The 27,428-nt window shown below is 42.0% G+C and overlaps 1 protein-coding gene and 1 non-coding gene across 3 annotated transcripts in view; both read left to right on the plus strand.

Annotated features, from left to right (window-relative positions):
- ern2 (endoplasmic reticulum to nucleus signaling 2) overlaps positions 1–27,428 on the plus strand; it is a 62,617-nt gene that overhangs the window by 14,196 nt on the left and 20,993 nt on the right. For both annotated transcript variants that reach the window (XM_061923033.2, XM_061923034.2), the window contains exons 6-14: positions 8,247–8,369; positions 8,440–8,541; positions 8,654–8,713; positions 15,253–15,469; positions 21,605–21,683; positions 21,801–21,951; positions 22,035–22,168; positions 23,625–23,807; positions 24,474–24,609. In XM_061923033.2, the coding sequence (XP_061779017.2) occupies positions 8,247–8,369; positions 8,440–8,541; positions 8,654–8,713; positions 15,253–15,469; positions 21,605–21,683; positions 21,801–21,951; positions 22,035–22,168; positions 23,625–23,807; positions 24,474–24,609 (1,185 nt within the window). The remainder of the gene's footprint in view (positions 1–8,246; positions 8,370–8,439; positions 8,542–8,653; positions 8,714–15,252; positions 15,470–21,604; positions 21,684–21,800; positions 21,952–22,034; positions 22,169–23,624; positions 23,808–24,473; positions 24,610–27,428) is intronic.
- Positions 23,857–23,929, plus strand: trnar-ccu (transfer RNA arginine (anticodon CCU)). The gene has a single exon. It is a non-coding gene; the product is annotated as a tRNA-Arg (tRNA).

Below are 27,428 nucleotides of genomic sequence, written 5' to 3' on the forward strand. Positions count from 1 at the left end.
TATACTATTTATGCTTTCAAGTCCAAGTTGAAGAAATCTTGTTAAATGTTGACAGCATAACTACCAAAATACAGAAGTATGTCCTTAATATTTTTGCAGTGCTATTTCTGTTGAAAAGTTCAAATGATTACATTAGAGATGTGATGTGCCACTTTTCAAGTGTCTGATGGCTTCAATTAATTTTCATTAATTTTTCATATTTTGAATTCTTTTGAAAGGCTTACAAAAAAACTACATTTGAATTGTAATTCCATGCTATTGACAGGACTATTAATTTTAATGAAGTTAGCTTACCATGTTTACAGTATGATAATTGTGATAGAAATGTGAATTTTAGGCACAGAATATTTTTTACAATTGAACAAGGCAGTAGATTATACAAGCTTGGACAGAAAGTTAATAATGACACCAATTTTTTTTTAATGGAATTGTTTAGTACTGTTTTACCATTTGTTTACTGTAAAAAGTGTTTATACTGTTTATACTTTCAATTAACAAATTGAAGTCTTGTGAAAGGTTGACAGGATAACTGGCATTAACTGTCAAAATAATTGCAAACTATTGAAGTTAGCTTACAGAATAAACGTGTCAATCAACCCATATGATTTTTGCTGTAATCTTTTTGTTTTGAAAAGTCACTGTGACTGATAGAAAAGTGATGGTTTTAGCAACATTTTAACCTGTCTGAATGCTAATAATCATTTTGCGTCGGGAGGCGAAGCCTGAACCCCCCACCAGGACTTTGTCCTGAACCTACCGGGGCCTGCAACCCCTGGACCCTGGCTACTAGGTTTTTCTGATTTCAAAAGTTGGCAGGTATGTATACATATACATACAGTCGCGATCAAAAGTGTACATACACTTGTAAAGAACATCATGTCATGGCTGTCTTGAGTTTCCAGTCATTTCTACAACTCTTATTTTTTTGTGATGTAGTGATTGGAGCACATACTTGTTGGTCACAAAAAACATTCATGAAGTTTGCTTCTTTTATGAATTTATTATGGGTCTACTGAAAATGTGAGGGTCAAAAGTATACATACAGCAATGTTAATATTTGCTTACATGTCCCTTGGCAAGTTTACCTGCAAGCTTCTGCTTCAATTTTTGACCACAAAATTGCTGCAGTTCAGCTAAATGTGTTGCTTTTCTGACATGGACTTGTTTCTTCAGCATTGTCCACACGTTTAAGTCAGGACTTTGGGAAGGCCATTCTAAAACCTTCATTCTAGCCTGATTTAGCCATTCCTTTACCACGTTTGAGGTGTGTTTGGGGTAGGGCTGGGCGATATATCGATATACGCGATGTATCGCGGGTTTGTCTCTGTGCGATATAGAAAATGACTATATCGTGATATCGAGTATACGTTCTCACGCAGTTGCTTTTAGCTGCGGGCATTACACTACAGGCTCTCCTCGTTCTTTCCTGTCTCTGCTTCTCACAGACAGCAAGCGCACCTTCTTCCATACGTCACATACGTATACGCCCTCCCCGAGCAGAGAGGTAGCAGCATGGTAACGTTAGCTGTGATGCTAGCGGAGTGGTGTGAGCGGTAATACAAGAGAAAGAAGGTGCGAATCTGGTAACAAATGGAGGAATAATTAATTCCCAAGAAAAACAGCAGGGGGTCCATCGTCTGGCGGTGGTTTGGCTTCAAGTGGGAATATGTCGAACAGACAACCGTAATTTGTCAAGTGTGGGGCAAAAGCGTTGCTATAAAAAGTAGCATTACTGCTGTAACAAACAGTCCAGGGTGTCCCAAGTTACAGGAGTGTGTTAGTAAGGAGGAGGAGTTTTGTTTTTTAAATTAAAATTTAAATTAAATTAAAAATTTAATTTAATTTTAATTAATTAATTTTAATTTTAATTAATTTTTATTTTTTTAAATTAATTTTAATTTTAATTAATTAATTTTAATTTTAAATTTAATTTAAAATTTAAATTAAATTAAAAGCCATATTACATACAGATAGTGTGTCATGAGATATACATTGAATTAAGAGGACTTAAAGGAAACTAAATGAGCTCAAATATAGCTACAAATGAGGCATAATGATGCAATATGTACATATAGCTAGCCTAAATAGCATGTTAGCAACGATTAGCTTGCAGTGACCAAATATGTCTGATTAGCACTCTACACAAGTCAATAACATCAACAAAACTCACCTTTGTGCATTCATGCACAACGTTAAAAGTTTGGTGGACAAAATGAGACAGAAAAAGATTTGGCATAAAACACGTCCTAGAAAGTCGGACAAAGTTATACATGTAAACAAACTAAGGTGAGTTCAAGGACCGCCAAAATTAGTAGGACATAACGGCGCTCGCCAAATACTCGAATCAGTGAAGCATGTTTAATATAAACAGTGTGCTTTATAACAATTAAGGAGGTTTGTGTCATGTTTGTCCTCCTACAGAAACCATATTAAAACAAAAAATATATTTTTTTCCCCTCATCTTTTTCCATTTTTCATACATTTTTGAAAAAGTTCCAGAGAGCCACTAGGGCGGCGCTAAAGAGCCGCATGCGGCTCTAGAGCCGCGGGTTGCCGACCCCTGGTATAGGCGAACCCAGGACACTCGGCTACACTGCTAATATGTAGCATCATTTGAAAAGTCACCCGCTAGACAATGAAGAAGGCTTACTCTGCCGTCAACATCTCCGTTCCATCAAAATGCCGAGGCAAACATTTCCAGATCAGCACCGTATGAAAAAAATAGTGATTTTTTTTTGTTGTGATTTCCTTCTCTGCATGAAAGTTTAAAAGTAGCATATATTAATGCAGTATGAAGAAGAATGTTTTAATGTAGACACATAGAATCATCATACTGCTCTCATTATATGCATCAAGTGTTTATTCAAGGCTAAGGCAAAACATCCACATATACAGGTAAAAGCCAGTAAATTAGAATATTTTGAAAAACTTGATTTATTTCAGTAATTGCATTCAAAAGGTGTAACTTGTACATTATATTTATTCATTGCACACAGACTGATGCATTCAAATGTTTATTTCATTTAATTTTGATGATTTGAAGTGGCAACAAATGAAAATCCAAAATTCCGTGTGTCACAAAATTAGAATATTACTTAAGGCTAATACAAAAAAGGGATTTTTAGAAATGTTGGCCAACTGAAAAGTATGAAAATGAAAAATATGAGCATGTACAATACTCAATACTTGGTTGGAGCTCCTTTTGCCTCAATTACTGCGTTAATGCGGCGTGGCATGGAGTCGATGAGTTTCTGGCACTGCTCAGGTGTTATGAGAGCCCAGGTTGCTCTGATAGTGGCCTTCAACTCTTCTGCGTTTTTGGGTCTGGCATTCTGCATCTTCCTTTTCACAATACCCCACAGATTTTCTATGGGGCTAAGGTCAGGGGAGTTGGCGGGCCAATTTAGAACAGAAATACCATGGTCCGTAAACCAGGCACGGGTAGATTTTGCGCTGTGTGCAGGCGCCAAGTCCTGTTGGAACTTGAAATCTCCATCTCCATAGAGCAAGTCAGCAGCAGGAAGCATGAAGTACTCTAAAACTTGCTGGTAGACGGCTGCGTTGACCCTGGATCTCAGGAAACAGAGTGGACCGACACCAGCAGATGACATGGCACCCCAAACCATCACTGATGGTGGAAACTTTACACTAGACTTCAGGCAACGTGGATCCTGTGCCTCTCCTGTCTTCCTCCAGACTCTGGGACCTCGATTTCCAAAGGAAATGCAAAATTTGCATGGTTGGGTGATGGTTTGGGGTGCCATGTCATCTGCTGGTGTCGGTCCACTCTGCTTCCTGAGATCCAGGGTCAACGCAGCAGTCTACCAGCAAGTTTTAGAGCACTTCATGCTTCCTGCTGCTGACTTGCTCTATGGAGATGGAGATTTCAAGTTCCAACAGGACTTGGCGCCTGCACACAGCGCAAAATCTACCCGTGCCTGGTTTACGGACCATGGTATTTCTGTTCTAAATTGGCCCGCCAACTCCCCTGACCTTAGCCCCATAGAAAATCTGTGGGGTATTGTGAAAAGGAAGATGCAGAATGCCAGACCCAAAAACGCAGAAGAGTTGAAGGCCACTATCAGAGCAACCTGGGCTCTCATAACACCTGAGCAGTGCCAGAAACTCATCGACTCCATGCCACGCCGCATTAACGCAGTAATTGAGGCAAAAGGAGCTCCAACCAAGTATTGAGTATTGTACATGCTCATATTTTTCATTTTCATACTTTTCAGTTGGCCAACATTTCTAAAAATTCCTTTTTTGTATTAGCCTTAAGTAATATTCTAATTTTGTGACACACGGAATTTTGGATTTTCATTTGTTGCCACTTCAAATCATCAAAATTAAATGAAATAAACATTTGAATGCATCAGTCTGTGTGCAATGAATAAATATAATGTATAAGTTACACCTTTTGAATGCAATTACTGAAATAAATCAAGTTTTTCAAAATATTCTAATTTACTGGCTTTTACCTGTATATCGTGTATCGCGATATGGCCTTAAAATATCGCGATATTAAAAAAAAGGCCATATCGCCCAGCCCTAGTTTGGGGTCATTGTCCTGTTGGAACACCCAACTGCGCCCAAGACCCAACCTCCGGGCTGATGATTTTAGCTTGTCCTGAAGAATTTGGAGGTAATCCTCCTTTTTTATTGTCCCATTGGCAGCAAAACAGGCCCAATACAGAGGACAAATTTCACCACACCTAGTGTGTGTGTGACAATCATTGGTACTTTAACTTTAACTTTAGTTATGTCCGAAGGCTGATGCAGGCCCCGCCCACATGTTGGAGCTAAAAGTGGGCGTTCCAAAATATGCAGGCTAGGGATGTCCCGATCCGATATTTGGATCGGATCGGCTGCCGATATTTGCCAAAAATTGCGTATCGGCAAGGCATGGGAAAATGCCGATCCAGATCCAGTTTTTAAAAAAAACTCCGGTCCGTGTTTTCCAACGCACCGATTTAAATAATACATTCCACTTTTCTGCTGCTCCGTAATTTCCGTTCCGCATTTTCCAGCACACCTTCAACACATCCACAATTCTCACGCAGTTGCTTTTAGCTGCTGGCATTACACGACAGGCTCTTCTCACTCTGTCCTGTGTCTCCCTCTCACAGACAGCGAGCGCACCTTCTTACACACGTCACATACTGTCACGTCATACGTCACATACTGTCCCGTCATACGTCACATACTGTCACGTCATACGTCACATACTGTCCCGTCATACGTCACATACTGTCACGTCATACGTCACATACTGTCACGTCATACGTCACATACTGTCACGTCATACGTCACATACTGTCACGTCATACGTCACATACTGTCACGTCATACGTCACATACTGTCACGTCATACGTCACATACTGTCCCGTCATACGTCACATACTGTCCCGTCATACGTCACATACTGTCACGTCATACGTCACATACTGTCACGTCATACGTCACATACTGTCACGTCATACGTCACATACTGTCACGTCATACGTCACATACTGTCACGTCATACGTCACATACTGTCCCGTCATACGTCACATACTGTCACGTCATACGTCACATACTGTCCCGTCATACGTCACATACTGTCACGTCATACGTCACATACTGTCACGTCATACGTCACATACTGTCACGTCATACGTCACATACTGTCACGTCATACGTCACATACTGTCCCGTCATACGTCACATACTGTCACGTCATACGTCACATACTGTCCCGTCATACGTCACATACTGTCACGTCATACGTCACATACTGTCACGTCATACGTCACATACTGTCACGTCATACGTCACATACGTATACGTCCTCTCCCAGCAGAGAGCGAGGTAGCGGCATGGCTAACGTTAGCTGTGATGCTAGCGCAGCCGCTAAGGTGCGCACCTGCTCAAGCGTCCTCTGCGCACGGCAAATCTATGCCACGCACAAAATCAAATAAAAAAATAAGCGCATAACAATTTTCGACACACGGACACGACAGAGACAACAGTTTTCGTCATCATTGTTCAAATATTGTGCCGTCTGTCGAGACGCTTATCTCCATTCGGTGCCACACGTCCACACCATCAAAATGGCAAAAATGTCCACATCAACACCGTATGGAAAAAATGTGTGATTGATTTCCTTCTCTGCATGAAAGTTTAAAAGTAGCATATATTAATGCAGTATGAAGAAGAATGTTTTAATGTAGACATGCAAGCCTTGAAAGAACATTTTGAAAATTAAGACTACATTTCCTGCAAATGGGTGCATTTCTACCCTATATTTTAACTTTAGATTTATTCTCATATCAAACTCTTTTGGCTGTCTTTTTGACACTTACATCCGGCGCCCCCCTCCACACCCTGGATTATAAATAATGTAAATAATTCAATGTGATTATCTTGTGTGATGACTGTATTATGATGATAGTATATATCTGATAGTATATATCTGTATCATGAATCAATTTAAGTGGACCCCGACTTAAACAAGTGGAAAAACTTATTGGGGTGTTACCATTTAGTGATCAATTGTACGGAATATGTACTTCACTGTGCAACCTACTAATAAAAGTCTCAATCAATCAATCAAAACACATAGAATCATCATACTGCTGTGATTATATGCATCAAGTGTTCATTCAAGGCTAAGGCAAAATATCGATATATTTATCGTGTATCGCAATATGGCCTTAAAATATCGCAATATTAAAAAAAGGCCATATCGCCCAGCTCTAGTTCAATGATGCCATTTCTGTTTGTCATGTATCATTTTGTCTATTTTGTGTTTATCCTTGAATAAACAGGTCAGTTTCTTGTTACCAACCATTGTGTATTATTCAAACTCGCCTAATTCAGCTGGCTAGTTGTTATCAAGAGTACCATATTTTCCGCACCATAAGGCGCCCTGGGTTATAAGCCGCGCCTTCAATGAACGGCATATTTCAAAAATTTGTCCACCTATAAGCCGCCCCGTGTTATAAGCCGCATCTAACTGCGCTAAAGGAATGTCAAAAAAACAGTCAGATAGGTCAGTCAAACTTTAATAATATATTAAAAACCAGCGTGATGTGGGCGCGCATGGAGTCGTATATCAACATGGACGGAGCTGCGTGAAAAAAGCCACCCGGCCTCTTCGCGTAAACTTACCTTAACCACTCGCTCATCTTTTCTTCATCCATCCCTTCGAGTTAGCTTTTATGATGACGCTGGCTGGAAAGGTCTCTTTTGGCAAGGTCTTCCTTTTGAATATCACCATGGGTGGAAGTTTCTGGCCATTAGCATGGCAAGCTAGAACCACAGTGAAGGATGACTTCTCATTCCCTGTGGTGCGAATATTCACCGTACGTGCTCCCGTTGTATCCACAGTGCGGTTCACAGGAATATCAAAAGTCAGTGGAACCTCGTCCATGTTGATAATGTTCTCTGGCCGGATCTTTTTTTCAGCTATCTTGTTTTTACAATATGCACGGAAAGTAGCCAGCTTTTCTTGAAAGTCTTTAGGCAGTTGCTGTGAAATAGTAGTCCGTGTGCGGATGGAGAGATTGCGTCTTTTCATGAACCGGATCCCTGTCGCTTAGTAGGAGCCATTTTGTGGTCTTTACAGATGTAAACACACAAAGGAAATGAAACGTAATATCCGCGCGCTTCTTCTTCTTCTTCTACGCGGGCGGGTGGTTGCTTACAGTAGAAGAAGACGCGCTTCCTGTTCTATGGGGGCGGGTGCTTACCTTGGCGGTTGCTTGCGTAGAAGAAGAAGCACTTCCTCTTCTACGGGGAAAAAAGATGGCGGCTGTTTACCGTAGTTGCGAGACCGAAACTTTATGAAAATGAATCTTAATATTAATCCATATATAAAGCGCACCGGGTTATAAGGCGCACTGTCAGCTTTTGAGAAAATTTGTGGTTTTTAGGTGCGCCTTATAGTGCGGAAAATACGGTACTAAAACCCTTTTCAACATGATTCTGACAACTAAGTAGGCTAAATAACTTTAAACTTTAATACATGCTCGGATAGGCCAGTTTCGGTCAGTATCGGTCAGTATCGGTATCGGATCGGAAATGCAAAAACAATATCGGTATCGGATCGGAAGTGCAAAAACCTGGATCGGGACATCCCTAATGCAGGCACTCATTAAAGAAATCTGTTTTGGGGATCATTTTACCTGTAGCCCAGAATGATGAAATAAAAGCCAATGTTGTCAGCATTACAAGGGCCTGTAACACAACAATGTGTGTTTACAGGGAAAAAGCAAGATGTGTGGTTTGTGGTGGATCCTGAGACAGGTGAGAAACAAACCAGCCTAACCACATCTTCGTCCGATTCCATATGTCCCAACACTCCCCTTCTCTACATTGGACGCACAGGTATGACACACATCATCACGGTAACACAGGCACGCACGCGTCCTCCAGTCGCTTGTTTTCTCTTCTCTAGAGTATGTAGTTACAATGTTCGATACCAAGACACAGGAGCTGCGATGGAACGCCACATACAATGACTACTCGGCTCCGCCCTATGATGAGAAACAAGACTATAGTAAGTAACTCAAGTGTCAAACTTCTTTTGTCTTGTCTGATTACAAGAGGACTGTATTACTGAGAAGCACATGTTCAGATCATGTTATGATTCTTTGATATTTCCACCCCAGAGATGGCTCACCTTTTGTCCAGTGGGGATGGCCTCGTGGTTACAGTCGACAGAGAGTCAGGTAAGGACGGCGTTTCAAATAACAGCGTGATACGTTAAGGTAGTAACGCCATTACTTTTACTAGTAACAAGTTTTGATTGATTGATTGAAACTTGTATTAGTAGATTGCACAGTACAGTACATATTCCGTACAATTGACCACTAAATGGTAACACCCCAATAAGTTTTTCAACTTGTTTAAGTCGGGGTCCAAGTAAATCAATTCATGGTATAAATATATACTATCACATACCTGCCAACTACTCCGGTTTTCCCGTAATTAGTACGGTTTTCATCAACCTATTCCGGGTTACGGTTGCAGTGATAAAAAATACGTTTTTTCATTAATTTAAAAACAAAAGGGTGAAAACTACGCGAATTGCACCTTGTGCAGACAAGATTTTTCGATCGGACACGGAGGAATTAGCGATGTAAAACACCACGTTGGGACAAAAAAACACAAGTCTAATGCCGTTGCTAGCGATACAAGTGGAAAACGTTCAACGTTTTTCGTCGCCCAAACAGATTCTTTGGATGTGATAAATGCCGAAGTTTTATTTACGGAGGCAATAATTGAGCATGGACTTCCAATCGCACTGGCTGATCACATGGGACAGTTAAATGTTTGTAATGCAACCTTTAAAAATCATCACGCAGTGATCGCGGTCCCAAAAATAAACTTTTCTTGCATGATAATGTCCAGAAAAACTCACTTTATATTACTATAGAGTCCTTTTAACGAATGAGTTTGATGGTTTATCACAAACCTTAAATGAAAGAAGTCCTTTGTTCTCCTGCACCATGCATGCGCTTTGGCCTTGCTTCGTGTTTGGTGCGCAATCCTGTCGGCTGTATTTCACAGCACGTCTTTGACAACTTGAAGTGGCATAAAACATTTAAAACAAAGGGGTTATAGGAACAATCACTTTCAGTGTTTTATGCCACTTCAAGTTGTCAAAGACGGTATGCTGGTGCCCGACTGCCACAAGTGGAACAAACATTTGAAACAAAGGGGTTATAGGAACAATCACTTTCAGTGTTTTATGCCACTTTAAGTAAACTTATCATAAAGTTACCATATCATTTTTGCAGTATGATCAATCTGATAGAATAAATTTGGATTTTAGCCACAAAAAGGTAATGACACTAATGTTATCTATTGGAATTGTTTAGTACTGTTATACTGTTAAAAGTGTTTATACTATTTATGCTTTCAAGTCCAAGTTGAAGAAATCTTGTTAAATGTTGACAGCATAACTACCAAAATACAGAAGTATGTCCTTAATATTTTTGCAGTGCTATTTCTGTTGAAAAGTTCAAATGATTACATTAGAGATGTGATGTGCCACTTTTCAAGTGTCTGATGGCTTAAATTCATTTTCATTAATTTTTCATATTTTGAATTCTTTTGAAAGGCTTACAAAAAAACTACATTTGAATTGTAATTCCATGCTATTGACAGGACTATTAATTTGAATGAAGTTAGCTTACCATGTTTACAGTATGATAATTGTGATAGAAATGTGAATTTTAGGCACAGAATATTTTTTACAATTGAACAAGGCAGTAGATTATACAAGCTTGGACAGAAAGTTAATAATGACACCAATTTTTTTTTTTATGGAATTGTTTAGTACTGTTTTACCATTTGTTTACTGTAAAAAGTGTTTATACTGTTTATACTTTCAATTAACAAATTGAAGTCTTGTGAAAGGTTGTCAGGATAACTGGCATTAACTGTCAAAATAATTTCAAACTATTGAAGTTAGCTTACAGAATAAACATGTCAATCAACCCATATGATTTTTGCTGTAATATTTTTGTTTTGAAAAGTCACTGTGACTGATAGAAAAGTGATGGTTTTAGCAACATTTTAACCTGTCTGAATGCTAATAATCATTTTGCGTCGGGGGAGGCGAAGCCTGAACCCCCCACCAAGACTTTGTCCTGGACCTACTGGGGCCTGCGGCCCCTGGACCCTGGCTACTAGGTTTTTCTGATTTCAAAAGTTGGCAGGTATGCGTTAAGGGCGTTAGTAATGCCGTTACTTTTACTAGTAACAAGTTTTGATTGATTGATTGAGACTTTTATTAGTAGATTGCACAGTACAGTACATATTCCGTACAATTGACCACTAAATGGTAACACCCCAATACGTTTTTCAACTTGTTTAAGTTGGGGTCCAAGTAAATCAATTCATGATACAGATATATACTATCAGCGTAATACAGTCACCACACAAGTTAATCATCAGAGTATATACATTGAATTATTTACATTATTTACAATCCGGGGGGTGGGATGTGGAGGGGGTGGGGAGGGTTGATATCAGCACTTCAGTCATCAACAATTGCATAATCAGAGCAATGGACATTGAAACAGTGTAGGTGTGACTTGGTAGGATATGTACAGCGAGCGGAGAACATAGTGAGTTCAGAAAGCATAAGAACAATTATATACATTTGGTTATTTACAATCCGGGGAGGTGGGATGTGGAGGGGGGAGGGTGTTAGTTTAGGGTTGAAGTTGCCTGGAGGTGTTGTTTTAGTGCGGTTTTGAAGGAGGATAGAGATGCACTTTCTTTTACACCTGTTGGGAGTGCATTCCACATTGATGCGGCATAGAAGGAGAATGAGTTAAGACCTTTGTTAGACCGGAATCTGGGTTTAACGTGGTTAGTGGAGCTCCCCCTGGTGTTGTGGTTATGGCGGTCATTTACGTTAAGGAAGTAGTTTGACATGTACTTCGGTATCAGGGAGGTGTAGCGGATTTTATAGACCAGGCTCAGTGCAAGTTGTTTTACTCTGTCCTCCACCCTGAGCCAGCCCACTTTGGAGAAGTGGGTAGGAGTGAGGTGGGATCTGGGGGTGGAGGTCTAGAAGTAACCTGACTCGCTTGTTCTGGGATGTTTGGAGTCTAGATTTAATTTAGTTAATTACTTTTATGTTCGTTACTACGCCGTCCACGAGACGTTTGACGTGTTGGAAGCACAGCAAGTTCAATGCAGGAAATATATTTTTACTAGTGAAACAACCACACTAAAATCAACATGATATCAAATAGAAGGAGGCAACAACACAACATGCAAGTACACGCACAAATACACACTACTACTTCGAGGTAGTAATGTACAACAAATCAGTGATTGACGTGACAAGCTTGCCATCCTACAATACCCCCCCCGTTTGTGGACAAGGAGACCGCAGCCATCGAAGCACATTCATACTAGCGCTCAAACAATCCAAAAGAGCAGCCATAACTACCCGCAAGCACAGTTGAACTAATGCTGCTCTGTCTGGGCGATGACATAGGCAACAGGCACTGCCTCTTAAAGGGACATACAAACACTCTGGTCTCATGAAACATCTCAACTGCATATGCTAGACTTGGGGTGGCCACACTTTTTCTGCAGGCGAGCTACTTTTCAATGGGCCAAATAGAGGGGATCTACCTCATTCATATATACATACTTGCCAACCCTCCCGGATTTTCCGGGAGACTCCCGAAATTCAGCGCCTCTCCCGAAAACCTCCCGGGACAAATTTTCTCCCGAAAAACTCCCGAAATTCAGGCGGACCTGAGTGACGTGTTGACAACACACAACAGTGTCTACCGTAAAGCAGTTCGTCTGCCGTAAACAGCAATGTTGTGACACTTTTAAACAGGACAATACTGCCATCTACTGTACATGCATATGTGACCCACCCATAATGTGTCACATTTTTGTGTTGATTTATTTATTTTATTTTGTGGTTTGAATTCGTTTTTGGAGCTGTCATTCCACATTTATCAGCATTCACATTGGTCAGTAGGGGGCAGTAGGGCGTTTCTTCCCAATTGAATGCTATCACCTGCAGACCGGAAGTGGCTTGTCATTCTGATGAGCGCGACCAGTCTGTGAACAATTGAAACGTCCTGTGTGCTTTTTTTCTCCTGTATAACAGGTTAGTTTTGGTGAATCAACTCACTGAATAATATCCATGTGATCTTTATAAGTTTAAGTACACATTCTGATGGTGGAGCCTAACTCTAAAGTGTTTGTGAGTTGTAGTTTGTAAATGAACACTGAAATTCAAGTATTTATTTTATACATATATATATATATATATATATATATATATATATATATATATATATATATATATATATATATATATAGCTAGAATTCACTGAAAGTCAAGTATTTCTTATATATATATATATATATATATATCTTAACCACGCCCCCGCCCCCACTCCCCACCTCCCGAAATCGGAGGTCTCAAGGTTGGCAAGTATGCATATATATCATTTATATTGATTTATTTATGAAAGAGAGGTGAACAAGTTAAAGGTGTTTCATGATAATACAAGCATGTTTAACATTCCTTTCTTTCATGAAGACAAGAATATAAGTTGGTATGATTGTGATGATTGGAACCAGACAGTAGTGATGATAACCTCCACATTTTACAATGGAGGAGAAAAAAAGTCCTCCTTTCTGTCCAATACCACATGAAAGTGCTTGCTTTTTGTTTGTCCAGCTTCCATACTCCTTTTTTATGCACTTTACAAGAAATACATTGGCGGCAAACTCCCTAGCTTGCTAGCTTGTGTGCGCTAGCTTCCTGAGACTCTTATTTTGTTAGCGCAGGCAGGATGAAGCAGGGCTTTTATTGTGAAGACAGGAACTGTGCAGTCGGTCTTTAGAGTTTTGACGGCAGGTACGGCGCGAGAGTCTGTTGAAATAAAAAAGTGTTTCTGGCCTTCCTGTCGGTCGTTTTTTCTTAATAATGATCAGGCAGCAGCCAGCGTCATCTCACAAGACCCTCGGGTGCCGTGAATGTCAATCAAGTGACCAAAGTGAAGATCGATGATCGCTCATTTTTAGGTCTATTTTTTTAATGCCTGGCTGGCGATGGACTGACACACCCTTCACCATCCACCGCTAGCTCGCCATCTACGTAATGGCCACCCCTGTGCTAGACATTTGAAGTTTTTTTAATTACTTACTGTAGTAATTCATAGTATTTATTCTAGGGCTGCAGCTAACGATTATTTTTCTATCGATTAATCTATAGATTATTTTTTCGATTAATCGGTTAATCTATAGATTATTTTTTCGATTAATCTATAGATTATTTTTCCTTTTACCGATTTTTTTTTTATTATTTAAAATGAAGAGGAAAAAATAAATGTAGACCAGTTTTTTCAAAAGGCATGGCTTTTATTTACAAAAAAAAAAGTATGGCCACTCAGTCAACATTGACAACAACATGACAAAATATTCTGTAACAATGTAAACATTTAAAACTTTTAACATTTAACAAAATTAAAAGTAGCTTATTTGCTTTTTAATGTGCAAATATAAAAGTAAACATCCAGTGCAAATCTTAATATTCTGGAATAGTATAAGCATTTCAAAAGTAAAAGTATTGCTTATTTTGCTTTAAAATGTGCAAAAATAAAGATAAACATCCAATACAAAAAAGTGCAAAACGGAAATATTCTGTAACAAGTGTAAACATTTCAACAAAAGTAAAAGTATTGCTTATTTGCTAAAATGTGCAAAAATAAAGCTAAACATCCAATACAAAAAAGTGTACAGTGTAAACATTTCAACAAAAGTAAAAGTATTGCTTATTTTGCTTAATAACACAACAATGATAGTATGATTAAAGTGAAAGTTAATTGTTGGTTTGTACATAGTATATGTAACTGTTAATGTTGTAAAAGGTATTTGCACAACTAATTAACGTTAGCGTTTGTGACACGTCTTGTGCCGTGGGGTTCTTTCAGGACCAACAGACTGAACGCCAGACGGCTTTGCCAGGTTTACAATCTTTTAATTTTACACAAAGTATTTTCTCTTCCAACTGCGCGGATCGCGCACCTGGGCACAATTGCGGCGTCGCTCCCGGCGCGCCCCGCCTCGCCGCTCGCTGGCCGCCGCCGCCTCTCCACAGCGTTAAAGAGGAGCGCGTCTTTGTAAACACTGAACAGGAACGCCAAACGCGCCTCTCAGAGCGAAACGGTGCTTTAGTTTATGAATTTACAACGCAGATACAAATGACACATTCATGTTTTTGTGTAATAATGACAACGTATACGCACGCGGACGATTGACTTGTTGATGGTGATGGCAAGAACGCTGTCGGGGGTTTTCTTTTCAAATGTTCGTTCATAGCCGTTGTGCTGCTATGATAGGCCATTTCCGCTCGACACAGTGTGCATACAATTGAAATACTCCCACACTTTTGACGACTTTTGGCGTGCTTTTTTCCCCTCGCTCGCATCGTCTGCTTTGCGCTCCGCCATGACAGTAGTGTGACGTAAATATGCGATGCGCCGACGCACAAAAACGGCGTCGACGTATTTACGTAACCGATGACGTCGACTACGTCGACGCGTCGTTTCAGCCTTAATTTATTCTGTTTGGAATTCAATTACATTCCTGGCAAAGTAACTATAATTAATTATCTTAAAAAAAGTAATTTTCCAAACACGAGGTGTGCCATACTTAAAAAAAACATTCTTCACTTCCGTCTCATTCTGTTGATAACATGAAAAGTGTCCTCCAGGCGACGTTCTGTGGAGCCAGGACTACGGCTCCCCTGTCGTGGGGGTCTATCTTTACCTGGGCGACTCGCTGAGACACGCCCCCCACCTGTCACTTGCCACGGAAACGCTGCGCTTCCTCACCTTCTCTTCGGCCGGCGACCAGACGGACGCCCACTCCACTCTTAAGTGGAGCTATCAGTTTGTGAAAGAGCAAGCCAGCGCGCACACACAACTTGTGTAAGTAAGCTACGCACACATACAGTATAAACTATAAGAAACTTGTCATATAAAATAACAATTTGTCACACACACTTCTTGCAAATGGCAGTGTTGTTGTGTTTAAACAGAATCATTTTGTGGAATTTCCATTTTCACGGGAATAAATGGGGAATTTACTGTCATTTTTTAATTGCTTCATCTTTGTAAGAACCAAAATAAATGCAAATTCTGTAGAACTTCTATCCTGCACAGACAATTCTACACACTAAAGCAATGGTCCCCAAGCACCGGGCCGCGGTCCAGTACCGGTCCGTGGATCGATTGGTACCGGGCCGCACAAGAAATAAAAAAATGATTATTATTTATTTATTTATTTATTAAATCAACATAAAAAACACAAGATACACTTACAATTAAAGCTGCAAGCAGCATTGGTCGGGCCCGCGTATTTGGCAGGTGCTATTCCTAAGTGTCCCAATACTTTTGTCTACTTTTAGTCTGAAGTGTCCCAAGACTTTTGTCTAGTGTACCTACCTTGTCTGCATTGTGTGGGCACGTTGGTGCTTCCTGCTTTTGAGCAGCCATCTTAAAAAAACAGCAGCGCAGCAGCATCAGCGCAGCGGGTCTTTGAAGGGTCATAAAATCAAAACCGGAGCAGTTAGAAAAAAAGCGCAACTGTCATTGTAATCACAAGGGTTAAATCTCTCTCCTGTGTAGTTTGAAGGCGAAACGACAAACGCGCTCAGAGGAGTTCGTTTTTGAAGGAAGGTGACCGGTTTTTACAAAAAAATTGTTTTGAAGGGGGAATAGCAAACTTCCTGTTGATTTTTGCTGGGGGTTGTCAATTTATGAAATGTAGGTCTAAGTGAGACCTACATAGAGGTTTTTGTTTCATGTCTCTCCGACCTTCCCAGTGGGAGTTACAGGCAGTTTTGTCAGTTTTTTCATTCGAGGAGCAGTTTTTTGTGCGTTTTATTAAAAAATTGCGCTAGAGCACAATTTTGAGATTTGGGCTTAGGTTTTTTTATTAGATCCCAATTTTTGCCAGTCCTAATGTGTGTGTTCAGTTTGGTGAGTTTTGAAGCGTGTTAAGGGGGTCAAATTACAGCTCAAAGAGGCAAAAGTTACTGTTTTTAGTACCTTTTTGTCTTGAAGGGGGAATTGCCAACTTCCTGTTGATTTTAGCCCGAGGATGTAAAATTATGAGAACTAGGTCTAAGTCAGACCTACGTAGAGGATTTTGTTTCATGTCTTTCCGACCTTCCTAGTGGGAGTTACAGGCAGTCTAGTTTTTTTTTTTCCTAGGGGGCGCTTGAGCGCAATTTTGAGTTTTGCGGTTCGTTTTTTTTAATAAGAGACAATTTTCGCAGGTTCTGATGTGTGGGTCAAATATGGTGAGTTTTGAAGCATGTTAAGTGGGTCAAATTAGTGCTCAAAGAGGCGGCGGAATAATAATAATAATAATAATAATAATAATAAAAATAATAATAATAAAACCTTAGAAAAACAATAGGTCCTTATGGCCCATTGCATAAGGACTCCCGAAGGGAGTCCTTTTGCAATGGGCCATGCGGGCCCTAATTAGTGCACCAACCCAAAAAACCTTCCTCCCCCATTTACACTCATTCACACAAAAGGGTTGTTTCTTTCTGTTATTAATATTCTGGTCCCGAAATTCAGCGCCTCTCCCGAAAACCTCCCGGGACAAATTTTCGCCCGAAAATCTCCCGAAATTCAGGCGGGGCTGGAGACCACACCCCCTCCAGCTCCATGCGGACCTGAGTGACGTGTCGACAGCCTGTTTTCACGTCCGCTTTCCCACAATATGAACAGCGTGCCTGCCTAATCACGTTATAACTGTGGAATGATCGAGGGCGAGTTCTTGGTTTCTTATGTGGGTTTATTGTTAGGCAGTTTCATTAACGTCCTCCCAGCGCGGCAACAACACACAACAACAGCAGTCACGTTTTCGTCTACCGTAAAGCAGTTCGTCTGCCGTAAACAGCAATGTTGTGACACTCTTAAACAGGAAAATACTGCCATCTACTGTACATGCGTATGTGACGATAACATCTACGGCTTTTAGAGGGTGCAGTGCACAACTGCGCGCACAACAAGGAGACGAAGCAGAATGTATCATCAGAGACTGAGAGGGTGTTCAGCATGGTTAGAAAAATAGTGACAGAATAGAACAAGGATGGACAATTCAACCCTTAACTCAACAATGAGTAGATGAGTGTTATGTGTGTGTATATGTGTAAATAAATGAACACTGAAATTCAAGTATTTTTTATTTATTTATATATATATATATATATATATATATATATATATATATATATATATATATATGTAGCTAGAATTCACTGAAAGTCAAGTATTTCTATATATATATATATATATATATATATATATATATATATATATATATATATATGTCTTAATAAGGTTATCCAAAAAATAGTGCTCGATACCGTAGTAGAGCGCAATATATGTATGTGTGGGGAAAAAAATCACAAGACTATTTCATCTCTACAGGCCTGTTTCATGAGGGGGGGTTCCCTCAATCATCAGGAGATTTTAATGGGAGCATGGTATGTGAATGCTCCCATTAAAATCTCCTGATGATTGAGGGAACCCCCCCTCATGAAACAGGCCTGTAGAGATGAAATAGTCTTGTGATTTTTTTTCCCACACATACATATATATATATATATATATATATATATATAAGAAATACTTGACTTGGTGAATTCTAGCTGTAAATATACTCCTCCCCTCGTAACCACGCCCCCAACCACGCCCCCCCACCTCCCGAAATCGGAGGTCTCAAGGTTGGCAAGTATGCATTATATATCAATACAGTCTGCAGGGATACAGTCCGCAGCCACAAAAAGGTTGGGGACCACTGCACTAAAGCATTTTAACAGATGAACCAATAAATCAACCTTTTTAAGTAACAATGATAACCGCGGTAAAACACCCGACAATTAGTATTACGATTTTAAATTAAAATGATTTAGATTTTGATAACTGCACTTTGATAAACTCACTGACTGGCGCCAGCCGGCGAGCTTAAATGCTAATATGAAAACAAGAGACATTAAGGTCTTTCCCCATTAAGAAACAACATACCCCAATCTAAACGTATTTAAACACATTGCTGTCTGAGCAACAATGATATTCAGTTGTGTACGTTTAACCTACAAGCTATGCTCTTTTAGAACAGAGGTGTGTTTTCAGTGCATTCAAGGACTGCTGAACAAAGTAGGACGCCACAATGCCCCTCAAAAATAAATAATAATAATAACTGATTTTATTTGACACACTTTTCATTTAGGTTGCTGAGGTAGTTAAAAAGCTCCTCGGTGGCAAGGCCCCGGGGGTGGATGAGATCCGCCCGGAGTTCCTTAAGGCTCTGGATGCTGTGGGGCTGTCTTGGTTGACAAGACTCTGCAGTATCGCGTGGACATCGGGGGCGGTACCTCTGGTTTGGCAGACCGGGGTGGTGGTTCCTCTCTTTAAGAAGGGGAACCGGAGGGTGTGTTCTAATTATCGTGGGATCACACTCCTCAGCCTTCCCGGTAAGGTCTATTCAGGTGTACTGGAGAGGAGGCTACGCCGGATAGTCGAACCTCGGATTCAGGAGGAACAGTGTGGTTTTCGTCCTGGTCGTGGAACTGTGGACCAGCTCTATACTCTCGGCAGGGTCCTTGAGGGTGCATGGGAGTTTGCCCAACCAGTCTACATGTGCTTTGTGGACTTGGAGAAGGCATTCGACCGTGTCCCTCGGGAAGTCCTGTGGGGAGTGCTCAGAGAGTATGGGGTATTGGACTGTCTGATTGTGGCTGTCCGCTCCCTGTATGATCAGTGTCAGAGCTTGGTCCGCATTGCCGGCAGTAAGTCGGACACGTTTCCAGTGAGGGTTGGACTCCGCCAAGGCTGCCCTTTGTCACCGATTCTGTTCATAACTTTTATGGACAGAATTTCTAGGCGCAGTCAAGGCGTTGAGGGGATCCGGTTTGGTGGCTGCAGGATTAGGTCTCTGCTTTTTGCAGATGATGTGGTCCTGATGGCTTCATCTGGCCAGGATCTTCAGCTCTCGCTGGATCGGTTCGCAGCCGAGTGTGAAGCGACTGGGATGAGAATCAGCACCTCCAAGTCTGAGTCCATGGTTCTCGCCCGGAAAAGGGTGGAGTGCCATCTCCGGGTTGGGGAGGAGATCTTGCCCCAAGTGGAGGAGTTCAAGTACCTAGGAGTCTTGTTCACGAGTGGGGGAAGAGTGGATCGTGAGATCGACAGGCGGATCGGTGCGGCATCTTCAGTAATGCGGATGCTGTATCGATCCATTGTGGTGAAGAAGGAGCTGAGCCGGAAGGCAAAGCTCTCAATTAACCGGTCGATCTACGTTCCCATCCTCACCTATGGTCATGAGCTTTGGGTTATGACCGAAAGGACAAGATCACGGGTACAAGCGGCCGAAATGAGTTTCCTCCGCCGGGTGGCGGGGCTCTCCCTTAGAGATAGGGTGAGAAGCTCTGTCATCCGGGGGGAGCTCAAAGTAAAGCCGCTGCTCCTCCACATGGAGAGGAGCCAGATGAGGTGGTTCGGGCATCTGGTCAGGATGCCACCCGAACGCCTCCCTAGGGAGGTGTTTAGGGCACGTCCAACCGGTAGGAGGCCACGGGGAAGACCCAGGACACGTTGGGAAGACTATGTCTCCCGGCTGGCCTGGGAACGCCTCGGGATCCCCCGGGAGGAGCTGGACGAAGTGGCTGGGGAGAGGGAAGTCTGGTTAGGCTGCTGCCCCCGCGACCCGACCTCGGATAAGCGGAAGAAGATGGATGGATGGATGGATTTTCATTTAAATCATTCTTAAAGTGCTATGGTACAAGCCAACATTTAAACAATATAAGCTTAGCCATTAAATCAGAGGAAATACTAGGAATAAATCACTACAAACACAAAACATGCAAAACAGTGGGGTTTCTATTTATTTCAGTTATTTAAAAAAAAACTTGTTCAATAGATTTCAGTGTGCATAACAACTTTCTGAGCACATTCAACAATATTAATAATATTGATAACCGTGATCATTTTGGCCGCGATAACCGTGACGTTAAATATTTTTATGTCTTTACATCCTGTCGGAGGCAGATATTTACATATATCCGAATTTAAGTTGTACTTCTTTTATTTCTTAGTCATATTTGAAAACAGCTCGTGTTTTCCATTTCTTCTCTTGATGCTCTGTCAGCAAGTATACTGTGTGTGTTAACCTTGAGTTCTTTGGAATGTATTATGGCTAGGGAGACGTTGTGCTTGTATTATGGCTAGGGAGGGGGAAGGAAAGAGGGGTTTTTGGCGTTGGGAAGACAGACCATTTTGGGAGGCGCAATAGAATGTTCTAGGGTTAGACTGGTCTCAAAATGTATATTGGCAAAGCTTTGAAAATATACAACAAAATACCTATTCTGTCTCTGGTGGTTTTTCAACTCAGCTTTAAGTGTCGTAAAGAGCTTGGGAGCGAATTGTGACTTGAATTCCCTGGGAGGAACAACTGGTCCAAAACGCAACAATCCCTAATCACAACAAAGTACTAGTAGAGAAACCAAAGAAACGACGGACCATATTTTTCGGAGTATAAGTCGCACCGGCTGAAAATGCATAATAAAGAAGGAAAACAACATATATAAGTCGCACTGGAGTATAAGTCGCATTTTTGGGGGGAAATGTATTTGATAAAAGCCAACAGCAAGAATAGACATTTGAAAGGCAATTTAAAATAAATAAAGAATAGTGAACAACAGGCTGAATAAGTGTACGTTATATGAGGCATAAATAACCAACTGGTATGTTAACGTAACATATTATGGTAAGAGTCATTCAAATAACTATAACATATAGAACATGCTATACGTTTACCAAACAATCTGTCACTCCTAATCGCTAAATCCCATGAAATCTTATACGTCTAGTCTCTTAAATAATATTATTTGATATTTTACGCTAATGTGTTAATCATTTCACACATAAGTCGCTCCTGAGTATAAGTCGCACCCCCGGCCAAACTCTGGAAAAAAAACTGCGACTTATAGTCCGAAAAATACGGTAGTATTCTAAAGTTCCTTTTTCATGTTCTGTCCTTTTAAGGCCGACCCTCTATGTTGGAAAAGTGGACTCCCATCTTTATGCCTCCACTTCCCTTGTTCACCATGGATTCTCCTTAGTGGTGAGTTTAATCCTGTATTTTCCGTGACCATCCCAAGTAATGTTATGGCACTGTTGCACAACACTGCACATATTGGTATGAATCATTTCAATGGTGGGCTTTTCTTTTCCATGGCAGCCTCGGGGACTGACTCTCGGCCGGATCGATGGCCCGGAGACGGTTGGCGTGACGGTCAGTGAGCGGGGAGAGTGTGAGATCACACCATCCACTGATGTGCGCTATCCGCCTGGGAGCATATACAGCCAGAAAAACCACTGGTTGTTAATAGGTAGAACCACCAGCTCTAAAGGGACACCCTGATTATACTATTTTTCTTCTATTTGTCCCATTTCTTTGCTCATGCCTTCATAGGCCACCATGAGCTCCCACCGGTAGCCCACACCACCATGCTGAGGGATTTCCCAGCCAGTCTGCAGCACTCAGGCGAAGCCGTCATCCCTCCTCGGTCTCCTTCCTCCCACCAATCCAACTATGGCCAGCATCATGTGAGTCATCATTCACTGCTTTATTCAAGGCCCTTTCTCTCCGTAGCTGCGTAGTTTCTTCTTGTTTACTGGTTCATGGTTAAAAAAGTTTGGCATGTGCAGAAAAGAAACATATTTCTTCTGTAAAATAAATGTTTTCTTTGTTGTTCACACTACTGCTGAGTACAGTGAAGAAAGAAGGTAAGAATGAAAAAAAATAACAAATTAAGGTGTATATATAGGGGTGATGGAAGGATGGGCAGCGCCTGAGAGCTGCGGCCTGCCACCATCACCCCAGACTCCCTCCCCTCTGTTGCTAAATATCTCGAGATGTACGTTGTAATATATATATATATATATAAGAAATTAATGAAAATATGTACAAAAAAAGTGACATTGTACATAATGTGTAAAAGTGTACATTACAAATTTATATATCCTTTTATTTATTTATATATATATATATATATATATATATGTATATATATATATATATATTAGAGATGCGTGGATAGGCAATTATTTCATCTGCAACCGCATCACAAAAGTCGTCAACCATCCGCCATCCACCCGAACTAACATTTAATCAAAACCGCACCCGCCCGCCATCCGCCACCCGCCCGTTGTTATATATCTAATATAGACGATGCAAGGCATTAGTGAGGTCATAAAGCTTTTGCCTGTTAAAGAAAGGAGACTGATCCAATATAGCAGAGACATTCAATGCGTGCCACGCTGTCACGGCCCAGACGCACACCAGTGCGCAATTATCTGGGAGCCGCGCTGAGCGCACCTCCAAGCGCGCTCGCGCCACTCAAACTGCTGCAGGCAGCTGCGTTCTATCTTGTTTTAACATCCTGTGGCACTCTTCTGGGATCACGGCGGACGAAACTGCTCATGTTCGGGGTTTTGCACAAATGTGATGCACCACGTTAGATGTCCCGGTTTTGTGACTGTCGTAGACATAAACAGCGTCGCAGCTCTTGCAAATCACGTAGCCAGCATTACTATCATCCTGATTTACAACCTCATAAAAACGAGTCCACGCTGAACTTTTCTGGCCTTTTTTTCGCCTGGTCTTTAGTATTCCCTTTTTTAGTTTGTCGCGTACCACGTTTGCTGCCGGCGTTGCCATCTTTTTTTTTTTTTTTCTTCTGTTGTGGCATATGCTGCAGGTGCCTGCTCGTTTTTCGTATGTGGGTAACAACATTTAACTATGTATATATATTTCCAAATTGGTTTAACTGCCACCCGCCTGAATCTATTTAAAATCTATTTTTTTTTATTTTATTTCAACCGCCCGACCCGACCCGCGGATAAAATCTAATTTTTTTTAATTTCAACCGCCCGACCCACGGATAATCCGCGGACTCCGGGGTTGTGTCCGCAAACCGCGCATCTCTAATATATATATATAGTGCATATTGTGTAAAAGTGTACAGCGATGATGAATAATAAACCTCCTCCTGTCCTTCAGTTCGGGCCAGTCGGCCGCAGCGATAGCAAAACTGACAGAGGAGGTGAGGACAGGAGGACCTCGGCAACATCCAAGAAACCGGCCGCTGTGCTTCCCATCTACATGAGGCAGGACCGCCTCACTCTGGCTGTCATGACCCTGCTGCTAGGAGGATGGCTGGCTTTTGTTCTCACGTATCCTGTGGTGAGTGTGTTTGGGGGGGGCCTTCAACCTGCCAGAGGAAATTATGCAGGCCCCAGTGGCCTAATGGATAAGGCACTGGCCTCCTAAGCCAGGGATTGTGGGTTCGAGTCCCATCTGGGGTGGACTTATTTTCCTTCATATCCTTAACTGGACTGATGGTGTATCTATCAATCCTAGCTGACATTTGTCACATACTGTACTACTGTGGAACCTCTCATTGTACGCATCTTTGGAGTTGCCACCCTGGCCCCAATGAACCTTCTCTCAGTGTGCGACTAGTTCATTCACTCATTGTGTGTCTCGCAGCGTTGTGTGACAGTGTGTGTTTGTTGTCAGGGCGGCTGCATACAAAGAGGACAGTTCAACTATGGTAATTGTTTTCATTTTGGCCTCCTTATTCGATAGAAAGTAGATCCACCACCCCCTTGTTATGTTTGTTTGATATCCACTACCGCATATTGTGTACAAACTTTTACTAAAATAAGGACTTTTGTCGAGGCTGAAACCCATTATTCATGTTTACATTGTTTCTTACGGAGAACTGTGCTTCTATTTTGGAACCTTGGTCAAGAACCAATTAAGTTTGTAAAGCGAGGTTCCAATGTGTTAATGATTGATATGCATGCAGTTGTTTCTTCCTTATTCTTTTTCTTCTGTGTCTTGCAGCGGGCAGCCAAGCAAATGAAAGCTAAGCAGCAGCAGCAGCAAGAGGAGCCGTTTGAATCTCGGGCTCAGTACACCCAGACTGTAACGCTCGTTTCCTCCAGCTCAACCCTTTCGACTGAAACAAACCTCTCAAGTGGTAAGGAAAATATTCCCTATTGGACTGTTCAGTTAAGAGAAAATGAGCTTGTTGGTCCCTAAAGGCTGGAGCCAGACACACTGGATAGGACAGGAAGAAGACAAAGGGGCATTTTCTTAAACATGAATGAGTCTTCCACTTGCAATAAAAATCCACATTTACGAACCCCGTTTCCATATGAGTTGGGAAATTGTGTTAAATATAAACGGAATACAATGATTTGCAAATCATTTTCAACCCATATTCAGTTGAATATGCTACAAAGACAACATATTTGACTCATGGGACTCCTGAGGCAGCAGACAGGTACCGACAGGCCAAGCGGTGTGCGGCTTCAGCGGTCGCGGAGGCAAAAACTCGGACATGGGAGGAGTTCGGGGAGGCTATGGAAAAAGACTTCCGGCAGGCTTCGAAGCAATTCTGGACCACCATCCGCCGCCTCAGGAAGGGGAAGCAGTGCAGTGTCAACACCGTGTATGGTGGGGATGGTGTTCTGCTGACCTCGACTGCGGATGTTGTGGATCGGTGGAGGGAATACTTCGAAGACCTCCTCAATCCTACCAGCACGTCTTCCTATGAGGAAGCAGGGCCTGGGGAATCTGTGGTGGGTTCTCCTATTTCTGGGTCTGAGGTTGCCGAGGTAGTTAAAAAGCTCCTCGGTGGCAAGGCCCCGGGGGTGGATGAGACCCGCCCGGAGTTCCTTAAGGCTCTGGATGTTGTGGGGCTGTCTTGGTTGACAAGACTCTGCAACATCGCGTGGACATCGGGGGCGGTACCTCTGGATTGGCAGACCGGGGTGGTGGTTCCTCTCTTTAAGAAGGGGAACCGGAGGGTGTGTTCTAACTATCGTGGGATCACACTCCTCAGCCTTCCCGGTAAGGTCTATTCAGGTGTACTGGAGAGGAGGCTACGCCGGATAGTCCAACCTCGGATTCAGGAGGAACAGTGTGGTTTTCGTCCTGGTCGTGGAACTGTGGACCAGCTCTATACTCTCGGCAGGGTCCTTGAGGGTGCATGGGAGTTTGCCCAACCAGTCTACATGTGCTTTGTGGACTTGGAGAAGGCATTCGACCGTGTACCCCGGGAAGTCCTGTGGGGAGTGCTCAGAGAGTATGGGGTATCGGACTGTCTTATTGTGGCAGTTCGCTCCCTATATAATCAGTGCCAGAGCTTGGTCCGCATTGCCGGCAGTAAGTCGGACACGTTTCCAGTGAGGGTTGGACTCCGCCAAGGCTGCCCTTTGTCACCCATTCTGTTCATAACTTTTATGGACAGAATTTCTAGGCGCAGTCAGGGCGTTGAGGGGATCTGGTTTGGTGGCTGCAGGATTAGGTCTCTGCTATTTGCAGATGATGTGGTCCTGATGGCTTCTTCTGGCCAAGATCTTCAGCTCTCGCTGGATCTGTTCGCAGCCGAGTGTGAAGCGACTGAGATGGGAATCAGCACCTCCAAGTCCGAGTCCATGGTTCTCTCCCGGAAAAGGGTGGAGTGCCATCTCCGGGTTGGGGAGGAGATCTTGCCCCAAGTGGAGGAGTTCAAGTACCTCGGAGTCTTGTTCACGAGTGGGGGAAGAGTGGATCGTGAGATCGACAGGCGGATCGGTGCGGCGTCTTCAGTAATGCGGACGCTGTATCGATCCGTTGTGGTGAAGAAGGAGCTGAGCCGGAAGGCAAAGCTCTCGATTTACCGGTCGATCTACGTTCCCATCCTCACCTATGGTCATGAGCTTTGGGTCATGACCGAAAGGACAAGATCACGGGTACAAGCGGCCGAAATGAGTTTCCTCCGCCGGGTGGCGGGTCTCTCCCTTAGAGATAGGATGAGAAGCTCTGTCATTCGGGGGGAGCTCAAAGTAAAGCCGCTGCTCCTCCACATGGAGAGGAGCCAGATGAGGTGGTTCGGGCATCTGGTCAGAATGCCACCCGAACGCCTCCCTAGGAAGGTGTTTCGGGCACGTCCGACAGGTAGGAGGCCACGGGGAAGACCCAGGACACGCTGGGAAGACTATCTCTCCCGGCTGGCCTGGGAACGCCTCGGGATCCCCCGGGAGGAGCTGGACGAAGTGGCTGGGGAGAGGGAAGTCTGGGCTTCCCTGCTTAAGCTGCTGCCCCCGCGACCCGACCTCGGATAAGCGGAAGAAGATGGATGGATGGATGGATATTCAGTTGAATATGCTACAAAGACAACATATTTGATGTTCAAACTGATAAACATTTTTTTTTTTTTGCAAATAATCATTAACTTTAGAATTTGATGCCAGAAACACGTGACAAATAAGTTGGGAAAGGTGGCAATAAATCATACTTGTCAACCTTGAGACCTCCGATTTCGGGAGGTGGGGGGTGGGGGCGTGGTCGGGGGTGGGGCAGGGCGTGGTTGGGGGCGTGGTTAAGAGGGGAGGAGTATATTGACAGCTAGAATTCACCAAGTATTTCATACATATATATATATATATATATATATATATATATATATATATATATATATATATATATATATATCCTGAAAATATGCAAACAAAACTGTGTTTAGATAATTGATACTTCAAACTTGCATAAATAAATCTTAAGGAATATAACATAACTTGGCTTCTGAGAGCTTCAAAATGTAATGAATAAAATACTAAAGTTGTTGATAAACAAGCAATTATTTTAATAATTAAATATGGTCATTTTAAATGAATTATTATGATAATTTAAAATTAATTATTTCAAATATGTTTATTTTAATGTATAATTCTAATGCCTGGATGTAATAAGGAGTCAGAAAAAATACAAATAAAAATACAATTAATTTTGATGTTTTTAGCAAAATATAGT

The sequence above is a fragment of the Nerophis lumbriciformis genome, linkage group LG27 (assembly GCF_033978685.3).
Source record: "Nerophis lumbriciformis linkage group LG27, RoL_Nlum_v2.1, whole genome shotgun sequence".
In the NCBI taxonomy this organism is placed as follows: Eukaryota; Metazoa; Chordata; class Actinopteri; order Syngnathiformes; family Syngnathidae; genus Nerophis; species Nerophis lumbriciformis.